Source organism: Channa argus, chromosome 14 (assembly GCF_033026475.1).
Source record: "Channa argus isolate prfri chromosome 14, Channa argus male v1.0, whole genome shotgun sequence".
NCBI lineage: Eukaryota > Metazoa > Chordata > Actinopteri > Anabantiformes > Channidae > Channa > Channa argus.
Genome location: NC_090210.1, coordinates 22,757,134 through 22,784,735, shown reverse-complemented (window position 1 = coordinate 22,784,735; position 27,602 = coordinate 22,757,134). Strand labels below are relative to the sequence as shown.

The 27,602-nt window shown below is 42.9% G+C and overlaps 2 protein-coding genes, 4 non-coding genes and 1 pseudogene across 8 annotated transcripts; 5 read left to right on the top strand and 2 right to left on the bottom strand.

Annotated features, from left to right (window-relative positions):
* Window positions 1-2,892: 2,892 nt before the first annotated feature.
* On the bottom strand, window positions 2,893-3,011 carry LOC137099085 (5S ribosomal RNA). The gene has a single exon (XR_010910724.1). It is a non-coding gene; the product is annotated as a 5S ribosomal RNA (ribosomal RNA).
* Window positions 3,012-3,402: 391 nt separating this feature from the next.
* On the top strand, window positions 3,403-3,521 carry LOC137099070 (5S ribosomal RNA). Its single transcript, XR_010910709.1, has one exon. It is a non-coding gene; the product is annotated as a 5S ribosomal RNA (ribosomal RNA).
* Window positions 3,522-8,270: 4,749 nt separating this feature from the next.
* Window positions 8,271-11,388, top strand: LOC137098463 (tripartite motif-containing protein 16-like). Of its 3 annotated transcripts, none has more exons than XM_067474711.1 (3): window positions 8,271-10,259; window positions 11,071-11,188; window positions 11,268-11,388. In XM_067474711.1, exon 1 carries the CDS (start codon window positions 8,411-8,413, stop codon window positions 10,103-10,105), a length of 1,695 nt encoding a protein of 564 aa, XP_067330812.1. In that variant the 5' UTR covers window positions 8,271-8,410; the 3' UTR covers window positions 10,106-10,259; window positions 11,071-11,188; window positions 11,268-11,388. The 3 variants fall into 3 exon arrangements, with proteins under 3 accessions (XP_067330812.1, XP_067330813.1, XP_067330814.1); XM_067474712.1 differs by having other exon boundaries at window positions 11,071-11,100; window positions 11,268-11,383; XM_067474713.1 differs by lacking the exon at window positions 11,071-11,188 and having other exon boundaries at window positions 11,268-11,373.
* A 1,556-nt stretch (window positions 11,389-12,944) lies between these two features.
* LOC137098465 (tripartite motif-containing protein 16-like) lies at window positions 12,945-14,860 on the top strand. Its single transcript, XM_067474717.1, has one exon. The coding sequence runs from the start codon at window positions 12,950-12,952 to the stop codon at window positions 14,624-14,626; it is 1,677 nt and encodes a 558-aa protein (XP_067330818.1). The 5' UTR covers window positions 12,945-12,949; the 3' UTR covers window positions 14,627-14,860.
* A 2,902-nt stretch (window positions 14,861-17,762) lies between these two features.
* On the bottom strand, window positions 17,763-17,881 carry LOC137099084 (5S ribosomal RNA). Its single transcript, XR_010910723.1, has one exon. It is a non-coding gene; the product is annotated as a 5S ribosomal RNA (ribosomal RNA).
* Window positions 17,882-18,272: 391 nt separating this feature from the next.
* On the top strand, window positions 18,273-18,391 carry LOC137099059 (5S ribosomal RNA). The gene has a single exon (XR_010910699.1). It is a non-coding gene; the product is annotated as a 5S ribosomal RNA (ribosomal RNA).
* A 5,421-nt stretch (window positions 18,392-23,812) lies between these two features.
* LOC137098462 (tripartite motif-containing protein 16-like) lies at window positions 23,813-26,494 on the top strand (annotated as a pseudogene).
* The last annotated feature ends 1,108 nt before the right edge of the window (window positions 26,495-27,602 follow it).

The window sequence follows — 27,602 nt, the reverse complement described above, 5'->3', positions numbered from 1 at the left end:
TTCTATTTTTACTGTTCCTTTGCTTTTACTCGTCCTCCCTCCCCACCTGTGTTTCACATCTTGATGTTAATGTTAAATGGCTTTGTTTAAACTTCTCAGTTTCAGCTTCACTGCAACACAGTCTCAGCATGAAGAGCTGAGAAGCAGAAGATGGAGAAAGGAAAGAAAGTTTTGTTTGCCATTGCTGCACCCTGTAGGTAACCAGTGCTGATAAAAATACTTCAGTAAAAGTCAGTTTTACTCTGCACAATTCTTCTCTCTTTTCCCCCTGAGCTTGATTTCTTCCTCTGAATCCACATTTATGTACCAGCAGCATCCAGTCAGAATTTTACTGCCACTTGATTCGTTCATCAAACTTTCAGTGTAAATTGTTTTCTGTGTTGTCACAAAACTGGATTTAGTAAAAGCTGCAGTGTTGCTGAGATGAAGATGGCAGACGGGGTAGAAGTACACAAAATGAATTACTCGTGTAAAAAGCAAATACTCCAATACAGATATCACTGCAACTTCTTTACTGAAGTTAAAGTATTAGCTACCTGCACTAAAACTCAGTCCAATAATAAAAACTATGTGTGTTTAAACCTACTGGATTTGATCCTGTTGAATTTGCAATTTTAGTTCAGATTCGTTCAACAAACTGTCAAAGGTGAAAATTATGAGAAACATATGAAGGACGACAATTTATTTGAATTTTGACTTTTTCCTCAGAATTCTAACTCTAAACTCAGGATTCTTATAATTTTTTTTCAAAATTCATTATTCAAATAACTTTATTAAACCCATATGGAAATTGTGTTGTCTTGTTACAGCTGCTCTCTGCAGGAAAAGTAAAAAAACAAAGGAAAAGCACTTCAACCAAACCAAGGAGAAAAACCACATGGACAAATGAACAATCTACTGAAATGCAACTAAAAACAAAATATGATAGATAATAATTGACCTTAAAATAAAATAATAAATAATTGTCCTTTTCACCTTTCAGTCCCCTCCTGTTTACAAGAGGGGGACGAGTTGAACAGTTTATGTCTCCTGCGTTGTTCTATGATCAGTCTCTGGCTGAACGTGCTGCTCTGTACAGCCAGCACACAGTGGACTGGGTGGGAGGGATTGTCCAGGACTGAAAGGAGTTTGGACAACATTCTCCTCTCAGCCACAACATGCAGAGGGTCCAGATCCTCCCCCAGAACAGAACCAGACCTCCTTATCAGTATATTCAGTCTGTTACCATCTGCCACCCTCATACTGCTGCCTCAGCAAACCACAGCATAGAAGATGGAGCTGGCTACCACAGACTCAGAACATCCAGAGCAAGGTGCTGCAGATGTTGAAGGACATTAGTCTCCTAGAAAATACAGCTGCTCTGTGTTTTTCTTTAGATTGATGCTTCATTAACTGACCGGTCCAGTTTATTGTCCAGGTGGACACCCAGGTATTTGTACTCTGAAATTTCTATGAATCATAAACTTGTGACAGTATTTAATGATCAATATCCAAATATGAAAATGTAAATAACTTCCCGTTCGTTTTGCCATTATTATTAAGGGTCAACATAAGCAGCACTTAGCATCATTAGCGTGTCTTCACTCCGCTTTGCTAAACCACCGGTGCGTCTCATAAGGACGCTGTCACAGCCGGTCAGTGACGGTGTTACTGAGGAAATACGTACGTGAATCGCATCATTGGCTGAAGCGGACAGTCACTCACTGAATCACTGCGAAATAACAGAATAAATTGTTGTGTTTTTTATTTTCAAATCAGGTTGGATGTTTTTCTGTGCGCGGAAACAGTGTCAGCAGCGCGCAATTGCGCACGCGGGCAGCTTAGAGGGAACATTGCTTCCACCGCCTCTCCCCGTATGAAGAGAGGGTCGACAGGAGTCCAGGACTTCCTATAGTCCACCATCAGTTTCTTTGTTTTACTGACGTTGAGCTGGACATGATTGTTCTCACACCAGTTAACAAAACTGTCCATCACTGATCGATACTTTGTGATATCTCCACCCTGGATACATCCAACAACCACAGAGTCATGAGAAAACTTCTGAAGGTGGCAGGACTCTGACTTGTACCTGAAGTCAGAGGTTTACACGATGAAGAGAAAGGGGGGTAGGACTGTCCCTGGGGAGCACCTGTGCTGCAGGTAACAGTGTCAAACGCACAGTTCTGTAGGCGGACGTACCGGGATCGGTCAGGGAGGAAGTCCAACATCCAGGCAACCATGGGGGTGTCAACGAGCATGTTGTTTAATTTCTCCCCCAGCAGAACAGGCTGATTGTGTTAAAGGCACAAAAGTCAAAGAACATGATCCTGACAGACCCCCAGGCTTGTCCAGGTTGGTGTAGATCCGGGGTAGTAAGTGGATGAGGGCGTCCTCCACTCCCAGCTGAGGGGGATAAGCAAACTGGAGGGAGTCCAGAGATGTCACAACATCCCTGCCACAACATCCCTGCAGGGCATTTGTGGCCCCCTCGGATTAACCATTAGTTATTTATTACTTTGTCTTATTATTTTTTTACCTTTGCTACATGTTCTGATCTCCAGTCTATGAGGGAGGACACACATACTAGTACTTAATACTGACTTATGGGAAATGGAGTCTAAAACAAAGGCAGGACTTACTAGAGTTCGTGGGGAGACGGGCTGAGTTTAGCGGTTTGACAACGTTATTGTGCCGGAGGATTTTAGCAGAGAAAGGAAAAAGTCACCGGCACCACCAAGTTCTCGTGTCCTGGATCAGATCAAAATTGGTCTGAAGCAAATTGGAGAAGGGATTCTTTGTTTCAGTCATTTGTCAAAAAGAAAAGTCCCTTTGTCACATTGTGAGGGTTGGATGCTTCACCTGTGATGATAACAAAGTGCATATTTTGAGGTTTTGGATTGTTGCTGAGGAAAAAGCTTACAGCACCTGGTATTCCCAGGCGGTCTCCCATCCAAGTACTAACCAGGCCCGACCCTGCTTAGCTTCCGAGATCGGACGAGATCGGGCGTGTTCAGGGTGGTATGGCCGTAAACCACGAGAGTTTTGGCAAACAGGCCTTTTGAGAAGGAGGTGGTCGACGATCTCTGGCTCTTGTCAGGTGTCACATCACTCTCGATGTGAGCAAATGAAGCACGGGGGGCATCAAATAAACAGCGGCGTCTTGGAGAGGCGGCCCCCAGCAGCAAAGTGCTTCCACAGTCCTAGTCTGCTCTCAGCTGGTTGCTGCTCTGCTCTTTCTAACAACGGATCACAGCAGATCAGGAGGAGCAGTTACTAAGTATTTCCGCCTCCTCTTTAGCCACCCTCCAGCCGGTAGCTCCTCAGGCGAGCACCCAGGTGGTCTATGGCTGAAACTGAGCCAGTTGGATGGGATGCTGGTGATGATGTGCTTGTATAAAATGTGTGTTTGTGGACGGAGCTGTGGCTTACGGCCATACCACCCTGAACACGCCCGATCTCGTCCGATCTCGGAAGCTAAGCAGGGTCGGGCCTGGTTAGTACTTGGATGGGAGACCGCCTGGGAATACCAGGTGCTGTAAGCTTTTCTTTTTCCCCCCAGTTTTCTCTTACAGACAGTAGAGGGCGCTGCTGCTGCTGCTGCTTCACTGTAGACAGACTGTTTAAAAGCAAGGAGTGGACGGGGGAGCTGTGTGAAGAACCTCTGGCAGAAACTTCCTCTCACGTCATGTTCACATTATCTTTCATTATGGGTTTGTTCGGTAAAGGCAGCAAAATGTTCCCTCCCAACGTTTGACCGATGTAAATCCTAAGAGTTTTACTCCTGTAACAAAGTCTACACATCGTTTGAAGTGGCAAGAACATGGAGGCAGATATTTGCTCCCAGAAGTGCAGCTGTCAACCACAATTCGCCACTGTCCTCCTTTAACACACCTTTCACTGTCAGGTGTGTAATAGAAGTTGGTGCTCCGCTCACTGCCAAAGAGGAAAGTGGAGGAAAACCTGGGCAAGAGTGTCAAGACACCATTTTAAGGTCCGTCCAGAGACGCAGAATGAAAATCACAATGACCATCAGCACAGCTGCATTTTGCGAGACGGTTGGGCCCAAAGTAGAATCAGAGGTGCGAGGGCCATCCTTCGGCGGGAGAGCGTGAGTCAAACATGGACATGGAAAACATTCTCTTCGCCGTGGATCGCAATGATGAACGTGATGGAGGCTGGAAAGTCACAGTGATTAGCAGACAACCTGACAGTTTGCTGAGGGAACTGAGGACGTAATAAGCAAAGTGATGAGAGCAGGTGAAACTGATTACCGGTGATTAGTAAAGCGGAAACAATGCTACGGGACCAGGAAAGAGGAAGTGGCTGCAAAATAAAAGTCATAAAGAGGAAGTGAAGTTGGGGATCCTGACAAAAGTTTAGGATCGGATGACCTACTGATTCTTTCCTGTGTGAATCCACTAAGATTGCGTGAAGCTGTCCTTATTATAGAGTAGGTCACATGATAAAACACCCTGACGTCACAGTGAGCCTTAATGTAACCTGTTGTGTGAGTATCCTGAGATACCCAGTCAAGATTAAATTGATAAATGAAGCACGAGGAAAAAAAGGCTGGGAGCAGTAGCCTGAGGGTGGAGAATGCTCTGCCCAGCAACAGAAGGTTAGAAAACTAATGTGTGATGTATGAGGTTTAGAACTGCATAGGATGGAGACTTGAAACTCTGTTTATGTACTTCTCTCTTGCAAGATAATAAAACCCTAAAAGACGTCCTGGATGTTGAAGCTTCTTTACCGATTACACTGGAGGTGTCTAAGAATCAGAGTTGCCTGATTCCAAGACGGCGCCAGTGTGTATTTGCTGTAGAGCTGAAGACATGTCTGGCGCGCTTTCCGGTGGACTCGTTGGATGAGCTTGGAGTGGTTCATGGCCTTTTCCCCTCCTGGCACTCATTGGAGCCTGTCAATGCCTGGCTGGTACCTGTCGTTGGTCCGGAGGACCTGTTCCAACGCCACCGTCCCTGTTCTTCTTGTCCCAGGCACCACGCGGTAAATCTGGAGAACCTGCGGCCTCTCTATTGTGATTATTTTAATTTCCCGCGTACGTCGGGTCGAGGGGCCACAGTTTATGAATCTACATATAAATGTAACCAGCCATCTCTGTCGTCTTCTTTTTCCAGCTTTGAACTTGACTTGTTTGAACTGGGTCGCTATCAACCTGTGCTGTGCGTCGTCCACCTAAATACAATAAGGACTTTCTTCATGAATTTTCTGAATTTTTTTGGTGATATCATGCCTAAGTATGATCAAGTCCTTATCGTTGGAGATTTTAATGTGCACAAACAATGTCCAAGGACTTTTTAAGTCTTATTGACTCTTAATTTTCTTCAGCACGTTTCGAAACCCACGCACAAGCATGGACATACTCTTGACCTGGTTTTAACTTATGGTCTGTCTGTTACCAACTTGAGGATTTGTGATACAGTGTTTTCTGATCATATGGCTGTATTATTTGACATTACGCTGCCCTGTAACACCTTTAAGCCTCGCGCTCCTCCTCAGTGCATCCGTATTATTAACCCTTCCACTGCCGCTCAGTTCTCGGCCTCGCTCCTGAGTCTATGTGTTCCGATGCAGAGGAGCTCAGCTCCTGGTTTCATTCAACCTGCCAAACAGCACTAGATGCCGTGGCTTCGTTAAAGTCCAGGCAGCCTAAAGTTAAAGCTGAGCCGTGGCTGAATCATTCAACTCGCGCTGTCAGAAGCGAGTCTTGAAAAGCTGAACGAAAGTGGAAGAAGGACAAGCTGCAGGTCTCATTCCAAATATTTAAGGACTGCTGGTCGTTATCAGGCTGTTGTAAAAGAGGCAAAAAGGGAACAGTTTTCAAATATCATCCTGTCAAACCGTCACAAGCCTCGTATTCTGTTTAACACCATAGATGTTGTTATTAATCCCCGAGGACTGTTTGTGAGGAACCTTCCCTGGAAGCACGTGAAAACTTTAAGTTTTTTGTAAATAAGGTGAATAATGTGACGGCTCTCATATCACGACCTACTTCTGACCCTTCGGTGTCTGTGTTGTGCCCTGTAACTTGTCACCAGTTTGAGCCTGTGACTTTGTCTTTTTTATATGAGACTGTTAGACATCTGAAGCCCTCAGGTTTCCCCACTGATGTGGTTCCACCACAGTTTTTTAAAGAGGTTATCACTACTCTGGGGCCTTCTGTTCTTGTTGTCTTCCCAAGACACTGCAAACATGCTACAGTGCAGCCACTGATTAAAAAACCAGGCCTGGATCTCAGTGTGTTGTCCAATTTTAAGCCCATTTCTAAACTTCCCTTTCTGTCAGAAATTCTGGAGAAAATTGTATATGTCCAACTGAAGGACTTGTTAGAAGAAAACAGCATTCTTGAGGTTTTCCAGTCTGGCTTTAAATCGCTTCACAGCACAGAATTGGCACTGCTGAGGGTTTGTAATGACATCCTCTTAGCTAGAGACGCTGGGGACTCTGTGTGGTCTTGGTGCTACTGGATCTTACTGCTGCTCGTTCCGAGCAATGGATAGGCATCCCACTGCTCTGGAGTGGTTTAGGTCACACAAATGGATAATGTCCAGTCCTCTTCTGTTCCTCTGTTATATGGGATTCCGCAGGGCTCAATTCTTGGGCCTCTGCTTTTTCCCCCTCTATCTGCTCCCCCTTGGCATAACTGTCCTTTCCACTGTTATGCAGATGACACCCAGATATATGTGCCACTGAGAAAGAAGGATGGCTACTCCATAAGCTCACTGATGGAGTTTCTTGAGGAATTACAAGCCTGGATGGCTCTTAATTTCCTCCACTTTAATGAAAAAAACACAGAGGTTATTGTCTTTGGTCCAAGCACGAGAAGTGAGCCCCCTCTTGAAGACCTGGGCCCTTTGACACAATTTGTTAAACCTACTGTCACTAATTAGGGTGTTAAGAGGGACAGTGGTTTTAGCATTGACGGGCAGGTTAGTGCAGTGGTGAAATCCAGCTTCTTTCATGTAAGACAATTGGCAAAAGTTAAACCATATTTGTCAAAAACGCACTTTGAGACAGTGATTCATGCTTTTGTCACAACTCGGCTGGATTACTGTAATTCTCTGTATTTTGGTGTCTCTCACTTGTCCCTGTCCCGTCTTCAGCTGGTAGAAAATGCAGCTGCACGTTTGTTAACTGGAACATGGAAGAGAGCACATCACCCCGGTTTTCGCATCGCTGCCTGTCCATCTTAGAGTTCATTTTAAAATTCTTTTATTTGTTTAAGTCCTTAAATGGTCTTGATCCGCCCTATCTCTCTGAGTTGCTATATGTGCACTCCCCCTCCAGGTCGCTCAGGTCTTCTGACCAGCTGCTCCTGGACGTGCCGAGAACTCGGCGGAAGCTCAGGGGAGACAGAGCATTTGCTGTTGCAGGCCCCAATTTGTGGTATGCACTGCCTTTGCAAGTTAGACAGGCCTCCTCACTGTGTAGTTTTAAATCGAAGCTGAAAACTCACTTTTTGTCCCTGGCTTTGGACCCAGTATGAGTAGGTGACTGTACTACTTTATTGTATTTTTATTCTTTTTATCCTTTATTACTTTATATGTATTTATTTTGGCTTTACCATTTTAAATTGTTAAGCACGTTGCTCACTTTTTGCCGTTTTTAAACTGCTTTATAAATAAAGTTGGTTTGGCTAAGACGAGATATTGTCATTTTTGCCACGGCACCTGTACAGCAATAAGCTAAATTCAGTTTCCTCCTGCATTGCCTGGAACTGGGGGGCTGGCTAAAACCCCTAAAAGACTTTCTACCTCCTCGTAGGTAAAGTAAACTCTTATCATGCCATACAATGGTGAAATCAGCTGAGAAGGTTCAGGAAGTTCTCACTGTGCACTATGCTGCTCACAATTGTTGCTGTTCTTGTTAAACTAAATGAACACAGAGCTACAATCTTCAATGTTTAGCTACTAAATTAAATAATTTAAGATTTAGGAAAAAAATAACAAGAACAGGATTGAAGAAAAATTGTGCTGTTTGCAACCTGTGGAAAATAGGAGGCCACCAACTGATCCATAAGTATGAGCTGAAAAAACTTAAATATCAAAAGACTCACACAACAATGAACTACAGGAAGCTTTTGTGTGAATTGACTTTTAAAATTAACTGATGTGAAAATATCTTTCAGTAACATCTTTGTATTGAAACATGTTATTTTAAAATTGCTCGAATGCTTTAATGACTTGATGGATGAACAGTGCAACTCCTCCTTTTCTGCTCTCACACACACTGAGCTGCACTTTATTTCCTTGTTCCCTCCCCTTTAGATCTACACTTTGAAGATGGGTGTAACCAGGAAGTGCAGGAACTGAAAGGCTCTATTCTCTGCAGAAACACATGTTGTTTAGATCAGAGCTCAAACTCTCAGTTCTAAGAAAGAGAAACTGAAACATTCATTATCACTGAAGGGGAAATGGCGCAGAAAGGAGTTCAGCTGGATAAGGAAGCATTTTCTTGTTCTATCTGTCTGGATCTACTGAAGGATCCAGTGACTATTCCCTGTGGACACAGTTACTGTCTGAACTGTATTAGAAGTTTCTGGGATGAAGAGAATGAGAAGAAATTTCACAGCTGTCCTCAGTGTAGACAGACCTTCACACAGAGACCTGTCCTGGTGAAAAGCACCATGTTAGCAGGTTTAGTGGAGCAGCTGAAGAAGACTCGACTCCAAGCTGCTCCTGCTGATCACTGCTATGCTGGACCTGAAGATGTGTCCTGTGATTTTTTTACAGAGAGAAAACTCAAAGCTGTTAAGTCCTGTTTGATGTGTTTGGTCTCTTACTGTGAGAAACACCTGCAGCCTCATTATGAATCTCCTGCTTTTAAAAAACACAAGCTGGTGGAGCCCTCCAAGAACCTCCAGGAGAACATCTGCTCTGGTCACAATGAGGTGATGAAGATGTTCTGCCGTACTGATCAGCAGTGTATCTGTTATCTCTGCTCTGTGGATGAACATAAAGGCCACGACACAGTCTCAGCTGCAGCAGAAAGGACTGAGAGGCAGAGAGAGCTCGAGGGGAGTCGACAACAAATCCAGCAGAGAATCCAGGACAGAGAGAAAGATGTGAAGGTTCTTCAACAGGAGGTGGAGGCTCTCAATCGCTCTGCTGAGAAAACAGCGGAGGACAGTGAGAAGATCTTCACTGAGCTGATCCGTCTCATTGAGAAAAGAAGCTCTGAGGTGAAGCAGCAGATCAGATCCCAGCAGGAAACTGAAGTGAGTCAAGTCAAAGAGCTTCAGGAGAAGCTGGAGCAGGAGATCACTGAGCTGAAGAGGAAAGATGCTGAGCTGGAGCAGCTCTCACACACAGAGGATCACAACCAGTTTCTACACAACTACCCCTCACTGTCACAACTCAGTGAATCTACACATACATCCAGCATCAACATCCGTCCTCTGAGATACTTTGAGGATGTGACAGCAGCTGTGTCAGAGCTCAGAGATCAACTACAGGACATTCTGAGACAGACATGGACAAACATCTCATCATTAGTGACTCAAGTGGATGTTTTACTGTTAGATCCACAACCAGAACCAAAGACCAGAGCTGGATTCTTAAAATATTCACGTGAAATCACACTGGATCCAAACACAGCAAATGATTATCTGTTATTATCTGAGGGAAACAGAAAAGTAACAGTAGTGAGTCAAAAACAATCTTATTCTAGTCACAAAGACAGATTCACATTTTTCTGTCAGGTCCTGAGCAGAGAGAGTCTGACTGGACGTTGTTACTGGGAGGTGGAGTGGAGAGGGACAGCAGTTGATGTAGCAGTCACATACAAGAACATCAGCAGAAGTGTGAACGGTGAAGGATGTGATTTTGGTAACAATGACAAATCTTGGCCACTAACGTGTTTCCAAAAAAAATTAGAATTTTGGTTCAACAAAATTAAAATTCCAGTCTCAGGTCCTCAGTCCTCCAGAATAGGAGTGTACCTGGATCACAGAGCAGGTATTCTGTCCTTCTACAGTGTCTGTGAAACCATGACTCTCCTCCACAGAGTCCAGACCACATTCACTCAGCCTCTACATGCTGGACTTTTCCTTTTTGACTGTGGATCCACTGCTGAGTTGTGTAAACTTCCATCATGTCGTCGTCATTAAAAGACAGTTTGTGGAAATGAGAGAGACACCACAGAGATCAGCCAATCAAACATCACAAGTTTTTCATTTAGTATATTTGTTCTTTTAGTTTCTTAGTTTTTCGTTTATTTCCTGTTTCTGTGGAGCCACTGAGGATATCACTGCTCATGATGAGGTTTGTTTAATCCTTGTGTAATGTTCATATTTTACTTAAACATCCTCTGTTCACAGGTCAAACAGACCAAGAGCACACAGCAGATGGAAACTTCAGCTCATTGACAAACGATTTAGACACATGTGGTTTAAAACTGACATTTAGATCTGCTTAGTCACATGGATCAAAAGTTGCTGTTGTTTTAAAGGATAGAATGACAGTTGTAAAAAGCATTTCAATCAAGACATTGTGCAAAAATAGCATCTTTATTTTGAAGAAATTATTGTATAATCATAATTAATAAGTAGATCTTTGATTATTTTGACATCGTTGAACAAACTGGGTGTGTTTATGAAGTGAATCTGCATGAAATCACTGAACATAAGTTATTAACAAACTGCTTTAATGTCTGAACAAAGTAAAGCTTTACATAATAAACTACTATAATAAACTATTATTTCTCCAAGAATCGATCAATTATTTCCAGGATCTTGTTCAAAGTTGGTGGAGAAAATATGAAAGTTGTATGAGACGATAACTGAGGCAGTTTTCATCCTGTAACACTACAAACTCCAGTAGAGACAGTGGAACATTTGAACTTGCTGAATGTGCATAAAATATTATGTAGATGAAAAAAGACCACTCTGACTCTTATTTTACTGCCTTTTTTAAATATAGCTCGCACAAAGCTGCAGAGACAAATTTATCTCTAACATTTAACCTTCTCAACATGAACAAAAACTCTCCTTGTCACAGCATCCGCCCTTCTATCCTCCCCTTCCCTCCTGCTCTCTCTCTCTCTCACTCTCCCTGTTTGTTTTCTTTCTCCCAGAGCACCTGGACTGCAGCGGCGGCCACACCTGTAAGCAATCACTCATCGTAATGACAGCAGTTCATATACCGGTCTCCTCCACGCCACAAGTTGCCAAATCGTCGCAGTAACCTCCTTGGTACTCGTGTACATTAGGCTCCTGGTAAAAACCCGTTAGTTAGAAACAGCTAACCTGCTCTTTGTCTCCCTGCCCTCAGATCCTCCGGCCGCCCTGCTGTGTTCAGCGATCCCCTTGGCTCCTCGTCTCCACGGCTCCTTCTCCCGCGGTCACCATTCAACCTCCACCTGTGACTCGCCCCCCAATCGCCCCCCCCCGCACAAGGCATCAAGCTCCTCGGACCAGCCTCTCCGTTCTCCGGACATCGCCTCCTGGCAGCGCTCCCCTTTTCCCCCGACCCAATCCACTATACCTTCCCCTAAATAAACATTCACGCCTTCCTAACCGCCTGGTTCCGTCTCTCTTTCTGGGTCCGCAAAACATTAAATACACATCAAAGTGTGACACTCCTGGGACATGTAAATGCACATGGACACAAAACTCCTACATTTATAGCAGTAAATTATCCTCACACTTCTCCAAGCAGAAACTAAAGAACTTCTGATCAGATCACACTCAGGTTGAACCTGGGAGATACTGATATGAGTGATAAACTCTCTCTCTACACCACCTGCCTTGATGTAAAACTGAAGAGTCTCTTTCTTTTGGCCCAATCTTTATGAACTAATGGAAATTCTTACTGCTAATAATTAGCTGTAAAAAATAGTAAATGCATAATGGAACCAAAGTGCCACCAAATGGTAAAGATGCTCATTACATCCGTGTAGCATCTTACACTGATAAAGCTCAACATTATGACCATGTGCAGTTTAATACAATCCAATACAGTAGTTCTGCCATGAAGTCTACGTTCACGAGGTTATAATTTCTCAGTTCTTAGGTTGAAACTGTCAGGTGATAATTCTACTATTGTTTCTATTACTGTTTATTATTAAGGTTTTTTAAATAGGGCCAATGGGACCTGGTGGTTCAATAAGCAGAGCAGCAGGAACAGGAGTGTAGGAGTGTAGCTGGATCACGGAGCAGGTATTCTGTCCTTCTACACTGTCTCTGAAACCAGACTCGCCTCCACAGAGTCCAGACCACATTCACTCAGCCTCTCTATGCTGGACTTTGTCTTTTAGGTCTTGGATCCACTGCTGAGTTCAGTAAAATCAATTGATGGAACAAGTGATGTAAAAATCTAATGTGTTAAATTGTATATTCTAGTTAGTTTTTTGGAAGGTTTACACTGATGTTTAAACCAGAGACAACACACATCACCTGTCAATCATGGTGGTATTTTAACATCTAATTTATTGTTCTAATAATAGTTTGGGTTTGTGTAGTTTTTTACCTGTGACTTCTGCAGCGGCAGATGACTTCACTGCTCATGATATGTTTTTTCTCTAGGTAAAATTTTTATCTACTCTGTGATATAAATGTGTAATAAAATTTCTATTGTAATGTTTCTCTTCTACTGCATGAGTAGAAATTATCAGATTTTGTCATTGATTTTTTGAAACTATTCTGAAAATATAACTGAACCAGTTTTCAGTCTGAAATTTTTGTTCTATAAAGTCTGAAAATTCATCCCTATTGCTGCTGCTTTCAAACACAGTGAGCTCCTCCCTATTAACAGATTTATTTTTGTTCCTTCCTCCTTCACAGATCTGTCAGTGTAAGGATGTGTGTAAACAACATGGAGGTACATGACTGAGCTGGTAAAACCTATTGACTGCATCATGGGAACAAGAGCAAAGATCAGTTTTCCTTCAGGGCACAGAGCTTGTTGTTCTTCGGACAAAAGTGAAACTATTCAACAATCACAATCGGGGGAAAATGGCAAAGCAAGGAAACCAACTGGACCAAGAAAAATTCTCCTGTTCAATCTGTTTAGAGGAACTGAAGGATCCAGTGACTATTCCCTGTGGACACAGTTACTGTCTGAACTGTATTAAAACCCACTGGGATGAAGAAGATGGAAAGAAACTCCACAGCTGTCCTCAGTGTAGACAGACCTTCACACCGAGACCTGCTCTGGTAAAAAACACCATGTTGGCTGAATTAATGGAAGAGCTGAAGAAACATGAGGTTCCAGTTGCTCCTGCTGATCACTGCTATGCTGGACCTGAAGATGTGGCCTGTGATTTCTGTACTGGGACAAAACTGAAAGCTGTTAAGTCCTGTTTGATGTGTCTGGTCTCTTACTGTGAGAAACACCTGCAGCCTCATTATGATGTAGCACAGTTAAAAAAACACAAGCTGGTGGAGCCCTCCAAGAACCTGCAGGAGAACATCTGCCCTCGTCATGATGAGGTGATGAAGATGTTCTGCCGTACTGATCAGCAGTGTATCTGTTATCTCTGCTCTGTGGATGAACATAAAGGCCACGACACAGTCTCAGCTGCAGCAGAAAGGACTGAGAGGCAGAGAGAACTCGAGGGGAGTCGACAACAAATCCAGCAGAGAATCCAGGACAGAGACAAAGATTTGAAGGTGCTTCAACAGGAGGTGGAGGCTCTCAATCGCTCTGCTGAGAAAACATTGGAGGACAGTGAGAAGATCTTCACTGAGCTGATCCGTCTCATTGAGAAAAGAAGGTCTGAGGTGAAGCAGAAGATCAGATCCCAGCAGGAAACTGAAGTGAGTCGAGTCAAAGAGCTTCAGGAGAAGCTGGAGCAGGTGATCAATGAGCTGAAGAGGAAAGATGCTGAGCTGGAGCAGCTCTCACGCACAGAGGATCACAACCAGTTTCTACACAACTACCCCTCACTGTCACAACTCAGTGAATCTACAGATACATCCAGTGTCAACATCCGTCCTCTGAGATACTTTGAGGATGTGACAGCAGCTGTGTCAGAGCTCAGAGATCAACTACAGGACATTCTGAGACAGACATGGACAAACATCTCATCATTAGTGGATGAAGTGGATGTTTTACTGCCACAACCAGAACCAAAGACCAGAGCTGGATTCTTAAAATATTCATGTGAACTCACACTGGATCCAAACACAGCAAATGAAAATCTGTTATTATCTGATGGAAACAGAAAAGTAACATTCATGAGTCAAAAACAGTCTTATTCTAGTCACAAAGACAGATTCATTCATTGGTTTCAGGTCCTGAGCAGAGAGAGTCTGACTGGACGTAGTTACTGGGAGGTGGAGTGGAGAGGGACAGGGGTTGATGTAGCAGTAACATACAAGAACATCAGCAGAGCAGGAAGAGGCCATGAATGTGTATTTGGATTAAATGACAAATCTTGGGTACTTACATGTTTCCAAAACAGTTATAAATTTTGTTTCAACCATATTAAAACTCCAGTCTCATGTCCTCAGTCCTCCAGAATAGGAGTGTACCTGGATCACAGAGCAGGTATTCTGTCCTTCTACAGTGTCTCTGAAACCATGACTCTCCTCCACAGAGTCCAGACCACATTCACTCAGCCTCTACATGCTGGACTTTATGCTGGTTTTGAGGATGGAGACACAGTTAAGTTCTGCAAACTAAATTAGACAAAGACCATTTTAGTTTCAGTTGGTTAAAATCAGAGGGGACCAAAAGGAGGGAGTTGCAGTAGACAAGTCCGGAAGCGACAGACTGTGAACCAGTATGGCAGCGGTAAGAGGTGTGAGGGAGAGACAGAGGCGGTTGATGCTGCAAAGGTGGAAGTAGGCCGACTGTGTTGTTATTCATGTGGGAAGTAAAGGAGAGTGTGCTATCGAGGACGACACCCAGACTCTTAACCTGAGGGGAGGGAGAGAGAGAGGAAGGGTCAAGAGAAATTGCAAAACTGTTGTAACAGTAAAAGTGAATTTGATATTTATAGTATGTAAATGATAAAAACAAGGGACTCAGGACAGAACCCTGGGTCACACCTGTGGGGACTGGGAGTCAATATCACTGCATCTGCTTTTAGTTTCTCTAAACTTGCAACTTCTTGATGCAAACTGTATTTTGTTGGTCTTTACATTTACATGTATTGTAGTTTTTAAATTGACATACAAATAAAATATGTACTTAAAAAGTGTAATTATGGTGGTAATGAAATTTCTTTGACACAATTGAGGTCTGTGAGATGGGTTTTAATGATTTGCTATAAATCTAACAGTTCCTTTATATCCCGGAAATTTATGTGAACATATTAGCAACTGAAACCTGAAATCTGAGGGTCCGATTTAATAAAAGCTGCAGTGTTGCTGAGATGAAGATGGCAGACGGGGTAGAAGTACACAAAATGAATTACTCGTGTAAAAAGCAAATACTCCAATACAGATATCACTGGAACTTCTTTACTCAAGTTAAAGTAATAAAAACAAAAGTACTTGACAAAGAAAACTATGTATGTTTAAACCTACTGGATTTGATCCTGTTGAATTTGCAATTTTAGTTCAGATTCGTTCAACAAACTGTCAAAGGTGATAATTATGAGAAACATATGAAGGACGACAATTTATTTGAATTTTGACTTTTTCCTTAGAATTCTAACTCTAAACTCAGGATTCTTATTTTTTTTTCAAAATTCATTATTCAAATAACTTTATTAAACCCATATGGAAATTGTGTTGTCTTGTTACAGCTGCTCTCTGCAGGAAAAGTAAAAAACAAAGGAAAAGCACCTCAACCAAACCAAGGAGAAAAAACACATGGACAAATGAACAATCTACTAAAATGCAACTAAAAACAAAATACGATAGATAATAATTGACCTTAAAATAAAATAATAAATAATTGTCCATTTTGACCTTTCAGTCCCCTCCTGTTTACAAGAGGGGGACGAGTTGAACAGTTTATGTCTCCTGTGTTGTTCTGTGATCAGTCTCTGGCTGAAAGTGCTGCTCTGTGCAGCCAGCACACAGTGGACTGGGTGGGAGGGATTGTCCAGGACTGAAAGGAGTTTGGACAACATTCTCCAAACCACAGCATAGAAGATGGAGCTGGCTACCACAGACTCAGAACATCCAGAGCAAGGTGCTGCAGATGTTGAAGGACATTAGTCTCCTAGAAAATACAGCTGCTCTGTGTTTTTCTTTAGATTGATGCTTCATTAACTGACCGGTCCAGTTTATTGTCCAGGTGGACAGGACACCCAGGTATTTGTACTCTGAAATTTCTACGAATCATAAACTTGTGACAGTATTTAATGATCAATATCTATATATGAAAATGTAAATAACTTCCCGTTCGTTTTGCCATTATTATTAAGGGTCAATATAAGCAGCACTTAACATCATTAGCGTGTCTTCACTCCGCTTTGCTAAACCACCGGTGCGGCTCATAAGGACGCTGTCACAGCCGGTCAGTGACGGTGTTACTGAGGAAATACGTACGTGAATCGCATCATTGGCTGAAGCGGACACTCTCTCACTGAATCACTGCGAAATAACAGAATAAATTGTTGTGTTTTTATTTTCAAATCAGGTTGGATGTTTTTCTGTGCGCGGAGACAGTGTCAGCAGCGCGCAATTGCGCACACGCGCAGATTAGCGGGAACATTGCTTCCACCGCCAAAAGTCAAAAAACATAAAACATGATCTTGACAGACCCCCAGGCTTGTCCAGGTTGGTGTAGATCCGGGGTAGTAAGTGGATGAGGGCGTCCTCCACTCCCAGCTGAGGGGGATAAGCAAACTGGAGGGGGTCCAGAGATGTCACAACATCCCTGCAGGGCATTTGTGGCCCCCTCAGACCATCTTTTCACGACAAACTAGATACTCAATAAAACTAAAAAATACAAAAAAGAATAAATTAAAACCAATCCCCCAAGAAGGAGAGAAACTGCAAAAGGCTGCGTCTGTTCCCGCGGATTAAGCATTACCTAGTTATTACTTTGGTTTATTATTTTTTTTTTGCCTGGGCTACATGTAAAAGCAGTTGGTGGTTTAAAAACCTTTTCAGGGAATGAGGACACTTCTGCAGACAAACACGGTGAAAACATTTAACACCACACTGTGTTTCCCCACAGTGATCAGGTTTCAGTGCAGCTCTTTCGCCTCCTGGTGGCCACACAGTTTATGACAAGGCTGGTGTTAAGCGTTTAGAACAGCCTCCTGCAGGATCTCAGCGTTTCTAAGCACAAAAACATTTATTCATTTTTTAGAAATGTAACACATATTAAGTTGTTAGCAGATATAAGGACATTTTAGTGTCAAATTGTAACGGGTTAGTTTTTAGGGTTGGACGCAATAAGGTGCTTGACACAACTTCTCAGTTTTAACCAAGTTTATTAAAGAATGTTGTTGGCAAAGCAGGATGGTGATGTGGTTGCCCTCAGACTCGCTAGGTGGCGCTGATCTCCAGTCTATGAGGGAGGACACACATACTAGTACTTAATACTGACTTATGGGAAATGGAGTCTAAAACAAAGGTAGGACTTACTAGAGTTCGTGGGGAGACGAGCTGAGTTTAGCGGTTTGACAACGTTATTGTGCCGGAGGATTTTAGCAGAGAAAGGAAAAAGTCACCGGCACCACCAAGTTCTCGTGTCCTGGATCAGATCAAAATTGGTCTGAAGCAAATTGGAGAAGGGATTCTTTGTTTCAGTCATTTGTCAAAAAGAAAAGTCCCTTTGTCACATTGTGAGGGTTGGATGCTTCACCTGTGATGATAACAAAGTGCATATTTTGAGGTTTTGGATTGTTGCTGAGGAAAAAGCTTACAGCACCTGGTATTCCCAGGCGGTCTCCCATCCAAGTACTAACCAGGCCCGACCCTGCTTAGCTTCCGAGATCGGACGAGATCGGGCGTGTTCAGGGTGGTATGGCCGTAAACCATGAGAGTTTTGGCAAACAGGCCTTTTGAGAAGGAGGTGGTCGACGATCTCTGGCTCTTGTCAGGTGTCACATCGCTCTCGATGTGAGCAAATGAAGCACGGGGGGCATCAAATAAACAGCGGCGTCTTGGAGAGGCGGCCCCCAGCAGCAAAGTGCTTCCACAGTCCTAGTCTGCTCTCAGCTGGTTGCTGCTCTGCTCTTTCTAACAACGGATCACAGCAGATCAGGAGGAGCAGTTACTAAGTATTTCCGCCTCCTCTTTAGCCACCCTCCAGCCGGTAGCTCCTCAGGCGAGCACCCAGGTGGTCTATGGCTGAAACTGAGCCAGTTGGATGGGATGCTGATGATGATGTGCTTGTATAAAATGTGTGTTTGTGCGGGGAGCTGTGGCTTACGGCCATACCACCCTGAACACGCCCGATCTCGTCCGATCTCGGAAGCTAAGCAGGGTCGGGCCTGGTTAGTACTTGGATGGGAGACCGCCTGGGAATACCAGGTGCTGTAAGCTTTTCTTTTTCCCCCCAGTTTTCTCTTACAGACAGTAGAGGGCGCTGCTGCTGCTGCTGCTTCACTGTAGACAGACTGTTTAAAAGCAAGGAGTGGACGGGGGAGCTGTGTGAAGAACCTCTGGCAGAAACTTCCTCTCACGTCATGTTCACATTATCTTTCATTATGGGTTTGTTCGGTAAAGGCAGCAAAATGTTCCCTCTCAACGTTTGACCGATGTAAATCCTAAGAGTTTTACTCCTGTAACAAAGTCTACACATCGTTTGAAGTGGCAAGAACATGGAGGCAGATATTTGCTCCCAGAAGTGCAGCTGTCAACCACAATTCGCCACTGTCCTCCTTTAACACACCTTTCACTGTCAGGTGTGTAATAGAAGTTGGTGCTCCGCTCACTGCCAAAGAGGAAAGTGGAGGAAAACCTGGGCAAGAGTGTCAAGACACCATTTTAAGGTCCGTCCAGAGACGCAGAAAGAAAATCACAATGACCATCAGCACAGCTGCATTTTGCGAGACGGTTGGGCCCAAAGTAGAATCAGAGGTGCGAGGGCCATCCTTCGGCGGGAGAGCGTGCACCGGGTGCTTGTATGTCTCCGATGGGGTGAGTCAAACATGGACATGGAAAACATTCTCTTCGCCGTGGATCGCAATGATGAACGTGATGGAGGCTGGAAAGTCACAGTGATTAGCAGACAACCTGACAGTTTGCTGAGGGAACTGAGGACGTAAATAAGCAAAGTGATGAGAGCAGGTGAAACTGATTAGTGATGTGTCATGAGCAAAAGATGCGGCTCTGAGAGCCGATGCTTTGTAGTGAATCAGAAGAGCCGGCTCGCATCGAGTGAGAGCCGGCTCCCAGTTTTTTCCTTTCGCTGCTTACCTCAGTGCTCAGCCTGATCTCTGCTTACGGCAGAACTTTGTTTTGATTGGTCAGCAATGGCATCGCGGCCAATCACATGTGAGGATATGGGATCATATCATTATGTAAAAACAGAGAGTCGGGTGACAAGAAGTGGAGCGGTGCTCCACTGCAAGTTAACTGTCTGTCAGATAGCGGTGAGGAGAGTGTGTACTGTCGGTGTAGTTGAAACTATGAGTGACACCCAAATGAGAAGCAGCATCAGGCTCCAGTTTAAAGATACTGGAAACAGCAAAGCAGAGTGTGTTCACTGCAAGATGAAAATTACTTTAAGAGCAGGTTCCACCACAAACCTGCAAAGACATATGAGAACTGTCCATTCTATAGTGCAGTTAGAGGGCAAGCTAGCACACATCTACAATCCTGGTGTGTCTCATCCCATAAAAACAGCAAGTGAATCAGCATCTACTGGCTTCCCCACAAATACAGGTATAACCTCTCCTTCTGCAACTCAAAGCAAAATAAGCCAGTTTATACCGAAAGTGATGACCCCACCCAAACAGCACAGCATTGATGAAGAGTTGGCTAAAATGATAGCTACTGATTTCCAACCCTTTTCCATTGTGGAGGACAGAGGTTTTAAAAGTTTTGTCAAAACTTTAAATCCCACATTCTCTACTCAGTAGAAAAACATTGTCCCAAACAACAATACCTAAACTATATGACACAGAAGACGCATTATGGCAAGAAAGGGTGAAAAAAGCTCCATCAGTTTGCCTGACAACTGACTGCTGGACCTCCAGAACCACCTGCTCTTTCATGGCTGTCACTAGCCATTTCATTGATAATTACAAGATGACATCTTCCCTTCTGGACTGATTTGAGTTCACAGATAGACACACTGCAGAAAACCTGGCAGAGGAGCTAATAAGAGTGTCAAAAGTGTGGCAAGTAGAGGACAAAGTGGTGCTGTGTGAGCAACTGTGCCCTGTGGATTTATTTGCTGTTTTGTTGTTAATTTGTGCAATAAAAAGTTTGATTAAATATTAAACAAAAAAATGGCTTTGTAACAGAATAAATGCACAAAATCAGGCAATTATAAGGATTCTCATGAAAACACTGCACATGAAAGGATTTTCAACAAACAAACCATGAGGTTTTGCAAAGGTGGTAAAATAAAGGCCTATAAAACAATCCTAAATTAAGAGCCGCTCAGGAGTCGAAAGAGCCGGCTCTTCTTCAGGAGCTGAGCCAAAAGAGCCGGCTCTCTGAAAAGAGCCGAACTTCCCATCACTAAAACTGATTACCGGTGATTAGTAAAGCGTAACCAATGTGACGGGACCAGGAAACAGGAAGTGGCTGCAAAAAAAAGGTCATAAAGAGGAAGTGAAGTTGGGGATCCTGAAACAAATGTCTCACTGTGCTGTATATTCCAACATTTCTAACTTCTTTTACATTTTTTATTATTAACAGGATTCACACTCATTGGTATAGAATAATAAATTCAGCAACACACATTTATACATATGTACCACTTGTTGCTAAACCCACTTGTTTTGTTTGATTATGCTTTAAAATGTAAAGTACACTCTGATATTTCTCTTTTTTTCTCCTGTAAAACGATGAGTATTTGTTCAGATTCAAGTCTTTAGTATTCGAGTGTATCTTTAGCTGTATCCATAAGTTCATATATAACAGTGTCCACATTCCAGTCTCAGGTCCTCAGTCCTCCAGAATAGGAGTGTACCTGGATCACAGAGCAGGTATTCTGTCCTTCTACAGTGTCTCTGAAACCATGACTCTCTTTCACAGAGTCCAGACCACATTCACTCAGCCTCTACATGCTGGACTTAAACTTTTTGGTAGTGTATCCACTGCTGAGTTGTGTAAACTCCCATCAAGTTGTCGTCTTTCAAAACACGAAGTTTTTTGAAATGAGAGAGACACCACAGAGATCAGCCAATCAAACATCACAAGTTTTTCATTTAGTATATTTGTTCTTTTAGTTTCTTAGTTTTTCGTTTATTTCCTGTTTCTGTGGAGCCACTGAGGATATCACTGCTCATGATGAGTTTTGTTTAATCCTTGTGTAATGTTCATATTTTCGTTAAACATCCAAACAAACAGAGCAATAAAACATACTGAGACTAAGACCAGGTGACTGACGTGTCCTGTTAATGTCTCCATATATTCTCCTACACTGTCAAAAATGGAAGGACTGTTTGTAAAAGGCTAAAAAATATGTTGTGAAAATCCTCCAATTAATGAACAGTTTTGTAAAAGGCAGCACATGAAGATTTTGGCCAGTGTTTCCATTTCCTCCACACTGTTCAGACTCTCATTCACTATGAGGATCTAAAAAATACACAACACTGAGTGTCTCACTGTTGTTCAGGGACTAAATGAACAAAGTACGTGAGGTACTGCAACAGTTATGCTCTAAGGAGACGACTTGCAGATTTCCAGCAGATGTCGCCATTTTAACTGTGTCAACACATTTGCTTCAAATTGATTCAAAGCTTCAGTAGAACAAAGTAAATTATGAGAAAAAAGCCAGAATTCTGAAACAAAAGTCACATTCAAAAACATATTTATAGCGACTCTAATCCTCTGCTCCACAAAGTAACATTTCTAGTAATGAATAAAAGAATATAAGTGTTAATACACAGAAACAACAGCAGGTAAAGGTGGAGCTGATATAATGTCTTTATGTGCTGACAGCTGCTTCAGCCATTACAATACATCATGAGCAGTACCTTAAATAACATCAAATGGAAATACTCCAGTAAAGTACAAGTACCCCGAAATTGTATTCAAGTCCAGAACTTGAGTAAATCTAATCTAGTAAGACATCCTGTCTCTGGCTCCACAAAGAAGTGTGTTAGCTAGGCACCAACCATAAAACTACCCACATCTGAACATTTGCTTCCCAGCAGGAATCAGTACAGATGATCAAGTGACAAGAACTTGCTAAGTAGACTCCGGACCACATTGTATGAAGGCTGATTTGCATTGACTCATCTCTTACTGGGATTACTGTTGTATGCAGCGCAGTGAAATCTGAGTCGCACGAGGAATCATAGCACTAAAAAACAGGCTACGAGAGAAATAGTACTTGGTACTAAGAGAAGTAAGCACCTGGCCTGGGAACAGTTTACCAACTAAATTATTACCATCGTGTGGAGAAAGTTACAGTTTAAATAGAAAAGGACAGCACAGAGCAAGTCTTTGTCCACAATGTTCTAACACCAGTCTGTCTTGTCTGAGTTTTATAAGGTGATTCCAGGTCTGGACTCTGCTCCTCCACTCCCTCCCCCACCATGTCCAGAGTCATGACCAGCCAAAGAACTTGTGGCAAAGAACAAGAAAGGGGACGTGGCAAAGGAAGAAGACATCAATGTGTCCAAGAAGCTTGTTTTCAGTGTGGTGAGAAAGGACAGGGCCTCTGATAGTCCATCCAAAATCAGAGTACAGGCCATGTCAAAACCAATACAGGAAGCCACCAATGGCATGAAGCCTGTGTTTGATCCCCTGTTACCAGCAGCTGTAATAATTTCATGTGAGAATTCTCTAGTGCTTGTTACCATATTGTTTTTTAAAGTAAGAGACCAACCAAGTGAGTGGTGCTTCCTTCAAATTCACAGGAGGTGAATGCAGCCATACACCCCAGAGTGCTAAAAATCATTCTTCCTCTGGTAGCATCAAATTTGACCAATTTTGGTGTTTGCTACAGTACGTAGATGATTTGCTAATTTCTATTTGTCCATTTGAAGAAGCATGCAAAAAATGAATATGCTGCACCTGTTAAAGCCTCTTCTAGACAAGGGCCATAAAGTATGTTTTTCTCACTGCAGTTTGCAGAATAAAGTGACATATCTGGGTCCTGTGATCACTCCAGAGGAAAACTGTCACAAAAAGTATGTTATTGTTTGCACATGAGGAAACCATGTAGACTCCTGAAGAAAGAAAGTGTTGCCCCTGCACTTGCTTTGCCTAATCTGAGTTGGTTGTTGACCAGGAGACAGTTGCAGGACTTCTTTGTTATCCCAACCTCATGGGTGTAGAACAGCCTGTTCCTTGTTTCTAATCAGGCTGGATCCAGTTGTAGCTGGTCTCCCTCTCTGTCTGAGAGCTGTTGCAGCAGAGAAAGCTGTGTTAGCATCATGTGATGTGGTTAGCTGTTCTGATTTACTGCTTGAACAGCCTAACATTGCTGTGATGCTATGTTCACAAAACTCAGGTTCAGATCCAGTTAGCCGACACAGAGCAGTTAAACAAGTCAAAGTCCACATTCAAGAAACAAAGTCCATAAGGAAATCAGAGTTCTGAACCAGGCCAGAGAGAAACACAATCCAGAATCCAGGTCAGTCAAGCAGAGAAGCAGAGTTCAGATAATCAGAAAGACTTTTGAAGCCAGGGGGTCAGACAGGTTATCAGGTTCAGAGACAGATTCGAGTAGTACCTGGTAGACAGGTGAGTTGGAGAGTTGCTTCACAGACACCTTACACAACATGGAGTGTAGTTCTGTTCTGCTGAGCATGTTTCTCCTTCTTCCTGATTAAACTCACCATAACCAAGACTGTGAGCTGCCTTTTGCCTCCTAAACTTACAGTTTTTGCCGTGACACTCATCACCCAGTTACCTGCTAAGCTGATCCCTGTTACTCATTAGCTTCAGTAATGTACCTGTTGTTGCATAGAGTCTTCTTCTGTGTGTATAGTCTCAGTTTTGTAATTGGACAAGTTAAGATAAACATAACTACAACAAATATAACATTTTTTGCATCTTTCTGCAGTGTGTGTCTGTCACATTATTTTAAAATTGCTCAAATGCTTTAATAACTTGATGAATGAACAGTGCAACTCCTCCTTTTCTGCTCTCACACACACTGAGCTGCACTTTATTTCCTTGTTCCCTCCCCTTTAGATCTACACTTTGAAGATGGGTGTAACCAGGAAGTGCAGGAACTGAAAGGCTCCATTCTCTGCAGAAACACATGTTGTTTAGATCAGAGCTCAAACTCTCAGTTCAAAAAACGAGAAACTGACAGTCATTATCACTGAAGGGGAAATGGCGCAGAAAGGAGTTCAGCTGGACGAGGAAGCATTTTCTTGTTCGATCTGTCTGGATCTACTGAAGGTTCCAGTGACTATTCCCTGTGGACACAGTTACTGTCTGAACTGTATTAATAGTTTCTGGGATGAAGAGGACCAGAAGAAACTCCACTGCTGTCCTCAGTGTAGAAAGACCTTCACACCGAGACCTGTCCTGTTGAAAAACACCATGTTAGCAGTTTTAGTGGAGGAGCTGAAGAAGACTGGACTCCAAGCTGCTCCTGCTGATCACTGCTATGCTGGACCTGAAGATGTGGCCTGTGATGTCTGTACTGGGAGAAAACTGAAAGCTGTTAAGTCCTGTCTGGTTTGTTTGGTCTCTTACTGTGAGAAACACCTGCAACCTCATTATGAATCTCCTGCTTTTAAAAAGCACAAGCTGGTGGAGCCCTCCAAGAACCTCCAGGAGAACATCTGCTCTCATCATGATGAGGTGATGAAAATGTTCTGCTGTACTGATCAGCAGTTTATCTGTTATCTCTGCTCTGTGGATGAACATAAAGGCCACGACACAGTCTCAGCTGAAGCAGAAAGGACTGAGAGGCAGAGAGAACTCAAAGGGAGTCGACAACAAATCCAGCAGAGAATCCAGGACAGAGAGAAAGATGTGAAGGTGCTTCAACAGAAGGTGGAGGCTCTCAATCGCTCTGCTGAGAAAACAGTGGAGGACAGTGGGAAGATCTTCACTGAGCTGATCTGTCTCATTGAGAAAAGAAGGTCTGAGGTGAAGCAGAAGATCAGATCCCAGCAGGAATCTGAAGTGAGTCGAGTCAAAGAGCTTCAGGAGAAGCTGGAGCAGGAGATCACTGAGCTGAAGAGGAAAGATGCTGAGCTGGAGCAGCTCTCACACACAGAGGATCACAACCACTTTCTACACAACTACCCCTCACTGTCAAAACTCAGTGAATCTACACATACATCCAGCATCAACATCCGTCCTCTGAGATACTTTGGGATGTGACAGCAGCTGTGTCAGAGCTCAGAGATCAACTGCAGGACATTCTGAGACAGACATGGAAAAACATCTCATCATTAGTGACTCAAGTGGATGTTTTACTGTTAGATCCACAACCAGAACCAAAGACCAGAGCTGGATTCTTAAAGTATTCATGTGAAATCACACTGGATCCAAACACACCAAATGAAAATCTGTTATTATCTGAGGGAAACAGAAAAGTAATATTAATGGGTCAAAAACAGTCTTATTCTAGTCACACAGACAGATTCACTGGTTACTGGTTTCAGGTCCTGAGCAGAGAGAGTCTGACTGGACGTTGTTACTGGGAGGTGGAGTGGAGAGGGACAGGAGTTATTGTAGCAGTCACATACAAGAATGTCAGCAGAGCAGGAAGAGGCCATGAATGTGTATTTGGATTTAATGACAAATCTTGGGTACTTATTTGTTACCAAAACAGTTTTGAATTTTGGTTCAATAAAATTAAAATTCCAGTCTCAGGTCCTCAGTCCTCCAGAATAGGAGTGTACCTGGATCACAGAGCAGGTATTCTGTCCTTCTACAGTGTCTCTGAAACCATGACTCTCCTCCACAGAGTCCAGACCACATTCACTCAGCCTCTACATGCTGGACTTTTCCTTTTTGACTGTGGATCCACTGCCGAGTTTTGTAAACTCCCATCAAGTCGTCGTCATTCAAAGACAGTTTGTTGAAATGAGAGAGACACCACAGAGATCAGCCAATCAAACATCACAAGTTTTTCATTCAGTATATTTGTATATTTAGTTTCTTAGTTTTTCGTTTATTTCCTGTTTCAGTGGAGCCACTGAGGATATCACTGCTCATGATGAGGTTTGTTTAATCCTTGTGTAATGTTCATATTTTGCTTAAACATCCTCTGTTCACAGGTCAAACAGACCAAGAGCATTGATGTGGGTTTAAGACGACTCTGGTACAAAAATGTCTATAAAACACAGCAGATGGAAACTTCAGCTCATTGACAAACGATTTAGACACATGTGGTTTAAAACTGACATTTAGATCTGTTTAGTCACATGGATCAAAAGTTGCTGTTGTTGTGTTAAAGGATGAAAGTTCACCTTTTGTTAAAAGCATTTTTATCAAGACTTGATTTAATGAATAAAGCATCTTCTGCTGTGAACAAACAGTGTGATATCACAGAGATTTCCATTCTTTACTGGTGTTGTTTGAAGCTTCAAATGCTCCGTGAAGTTTTTACTTGTCTTTGTGTTCTTGTCTCTAAAGCCTCAACAACTGCACAGTCTGTGGTGGAAGAAGTGTTCAGATTCTTTACTCATGATGTAAAAGCAACAACACATTCAGAAACAACTGCTGCATTTTAAATTCTAGTCAAGTAAAACTACAGACGGTTGAGAAGAAAACTAGTATCAAAAGTAAAAGTACTCGTGACATATTTATGACATCATACAACAACATTGGATTGTTTCATCAGTGTTTAAGCAGCATTTTTCTGGTGAAGCAGGAGCTGATTTGAACTACTTCACATACAGTCATGTATCCAGTGGTTCTCAACCTAAGGGTTGGGCCCCTACAAAGAGACACCACAGACATGTGAGGAGTCCAGAGATGAGTAATGGGAGGGTGAAAAAACAAAGTGGTGCTTCACAGAAAGTCGGCAGCATTTTCTTCTAAAATGTGGTTCAGCAGGAAACACATCAAAAACCTTCTTCCACCTCCTGATTTATATGAACTTGTCTCACCTGTTCACCAGATGTCCTCAGACCGGTCTCTCTTGTCCCAGTCACTTGAACCTTGTGGCCCATTCACACACCTGTTCCCATTTTGTCAATGATCCAGTCAGAATGTAAACCTGCCTGTGTTTGTGTCCTTGCTGTCTGAGCTCTGTATGTCCATACATGATGTTAGCTTCAGTACAGATCACTGACTGTTCACATTCTAATCACCTTCTTTCTGCCTGCAACTTGTTGCTTTTCTTTGCTGTCTCACTAGTTTTTCACCTGTGGCAGCCACTCAGCTTTTACACTGTTTGAGGAAGTTCCACCTTTGTCACATGTGATCCTTCTTTATTCACAGCAAATAATTCGACAAGTGAACAGAAACTTGAATGAACCATGATGGACTGTATGTTCACAGATTTCTTTTGCACTGAACGTCCACGTTCCTGGTGATCATCTTCCAGGCCTGTTCTACAGTTGCTGCACTTCTTGCTTTTTCAGCTTTGTTCGGTGTCATTTAGGCTGAGAGCAATAAAACACACTGAGACCAAGATCAGGTGACTGACGTG

Bases quoted from the DNA above. Each gene is read 5' to 3' on its own strand.
- LOC137098465 (XM_067474717.1), top strand. From the start codon at position 12,950: ATGGCAAAGCAAGGAAACCAACTGGACCAAGAAAAATTCTCCTGTTCA.
- LOC137098463 (XM_067474711.1), top strand. From the start codon at position 8,411: ATGGCGCAGAAAGGAGTTCAGCTGGATAAGGAAGCATTTTCTTGTTCT.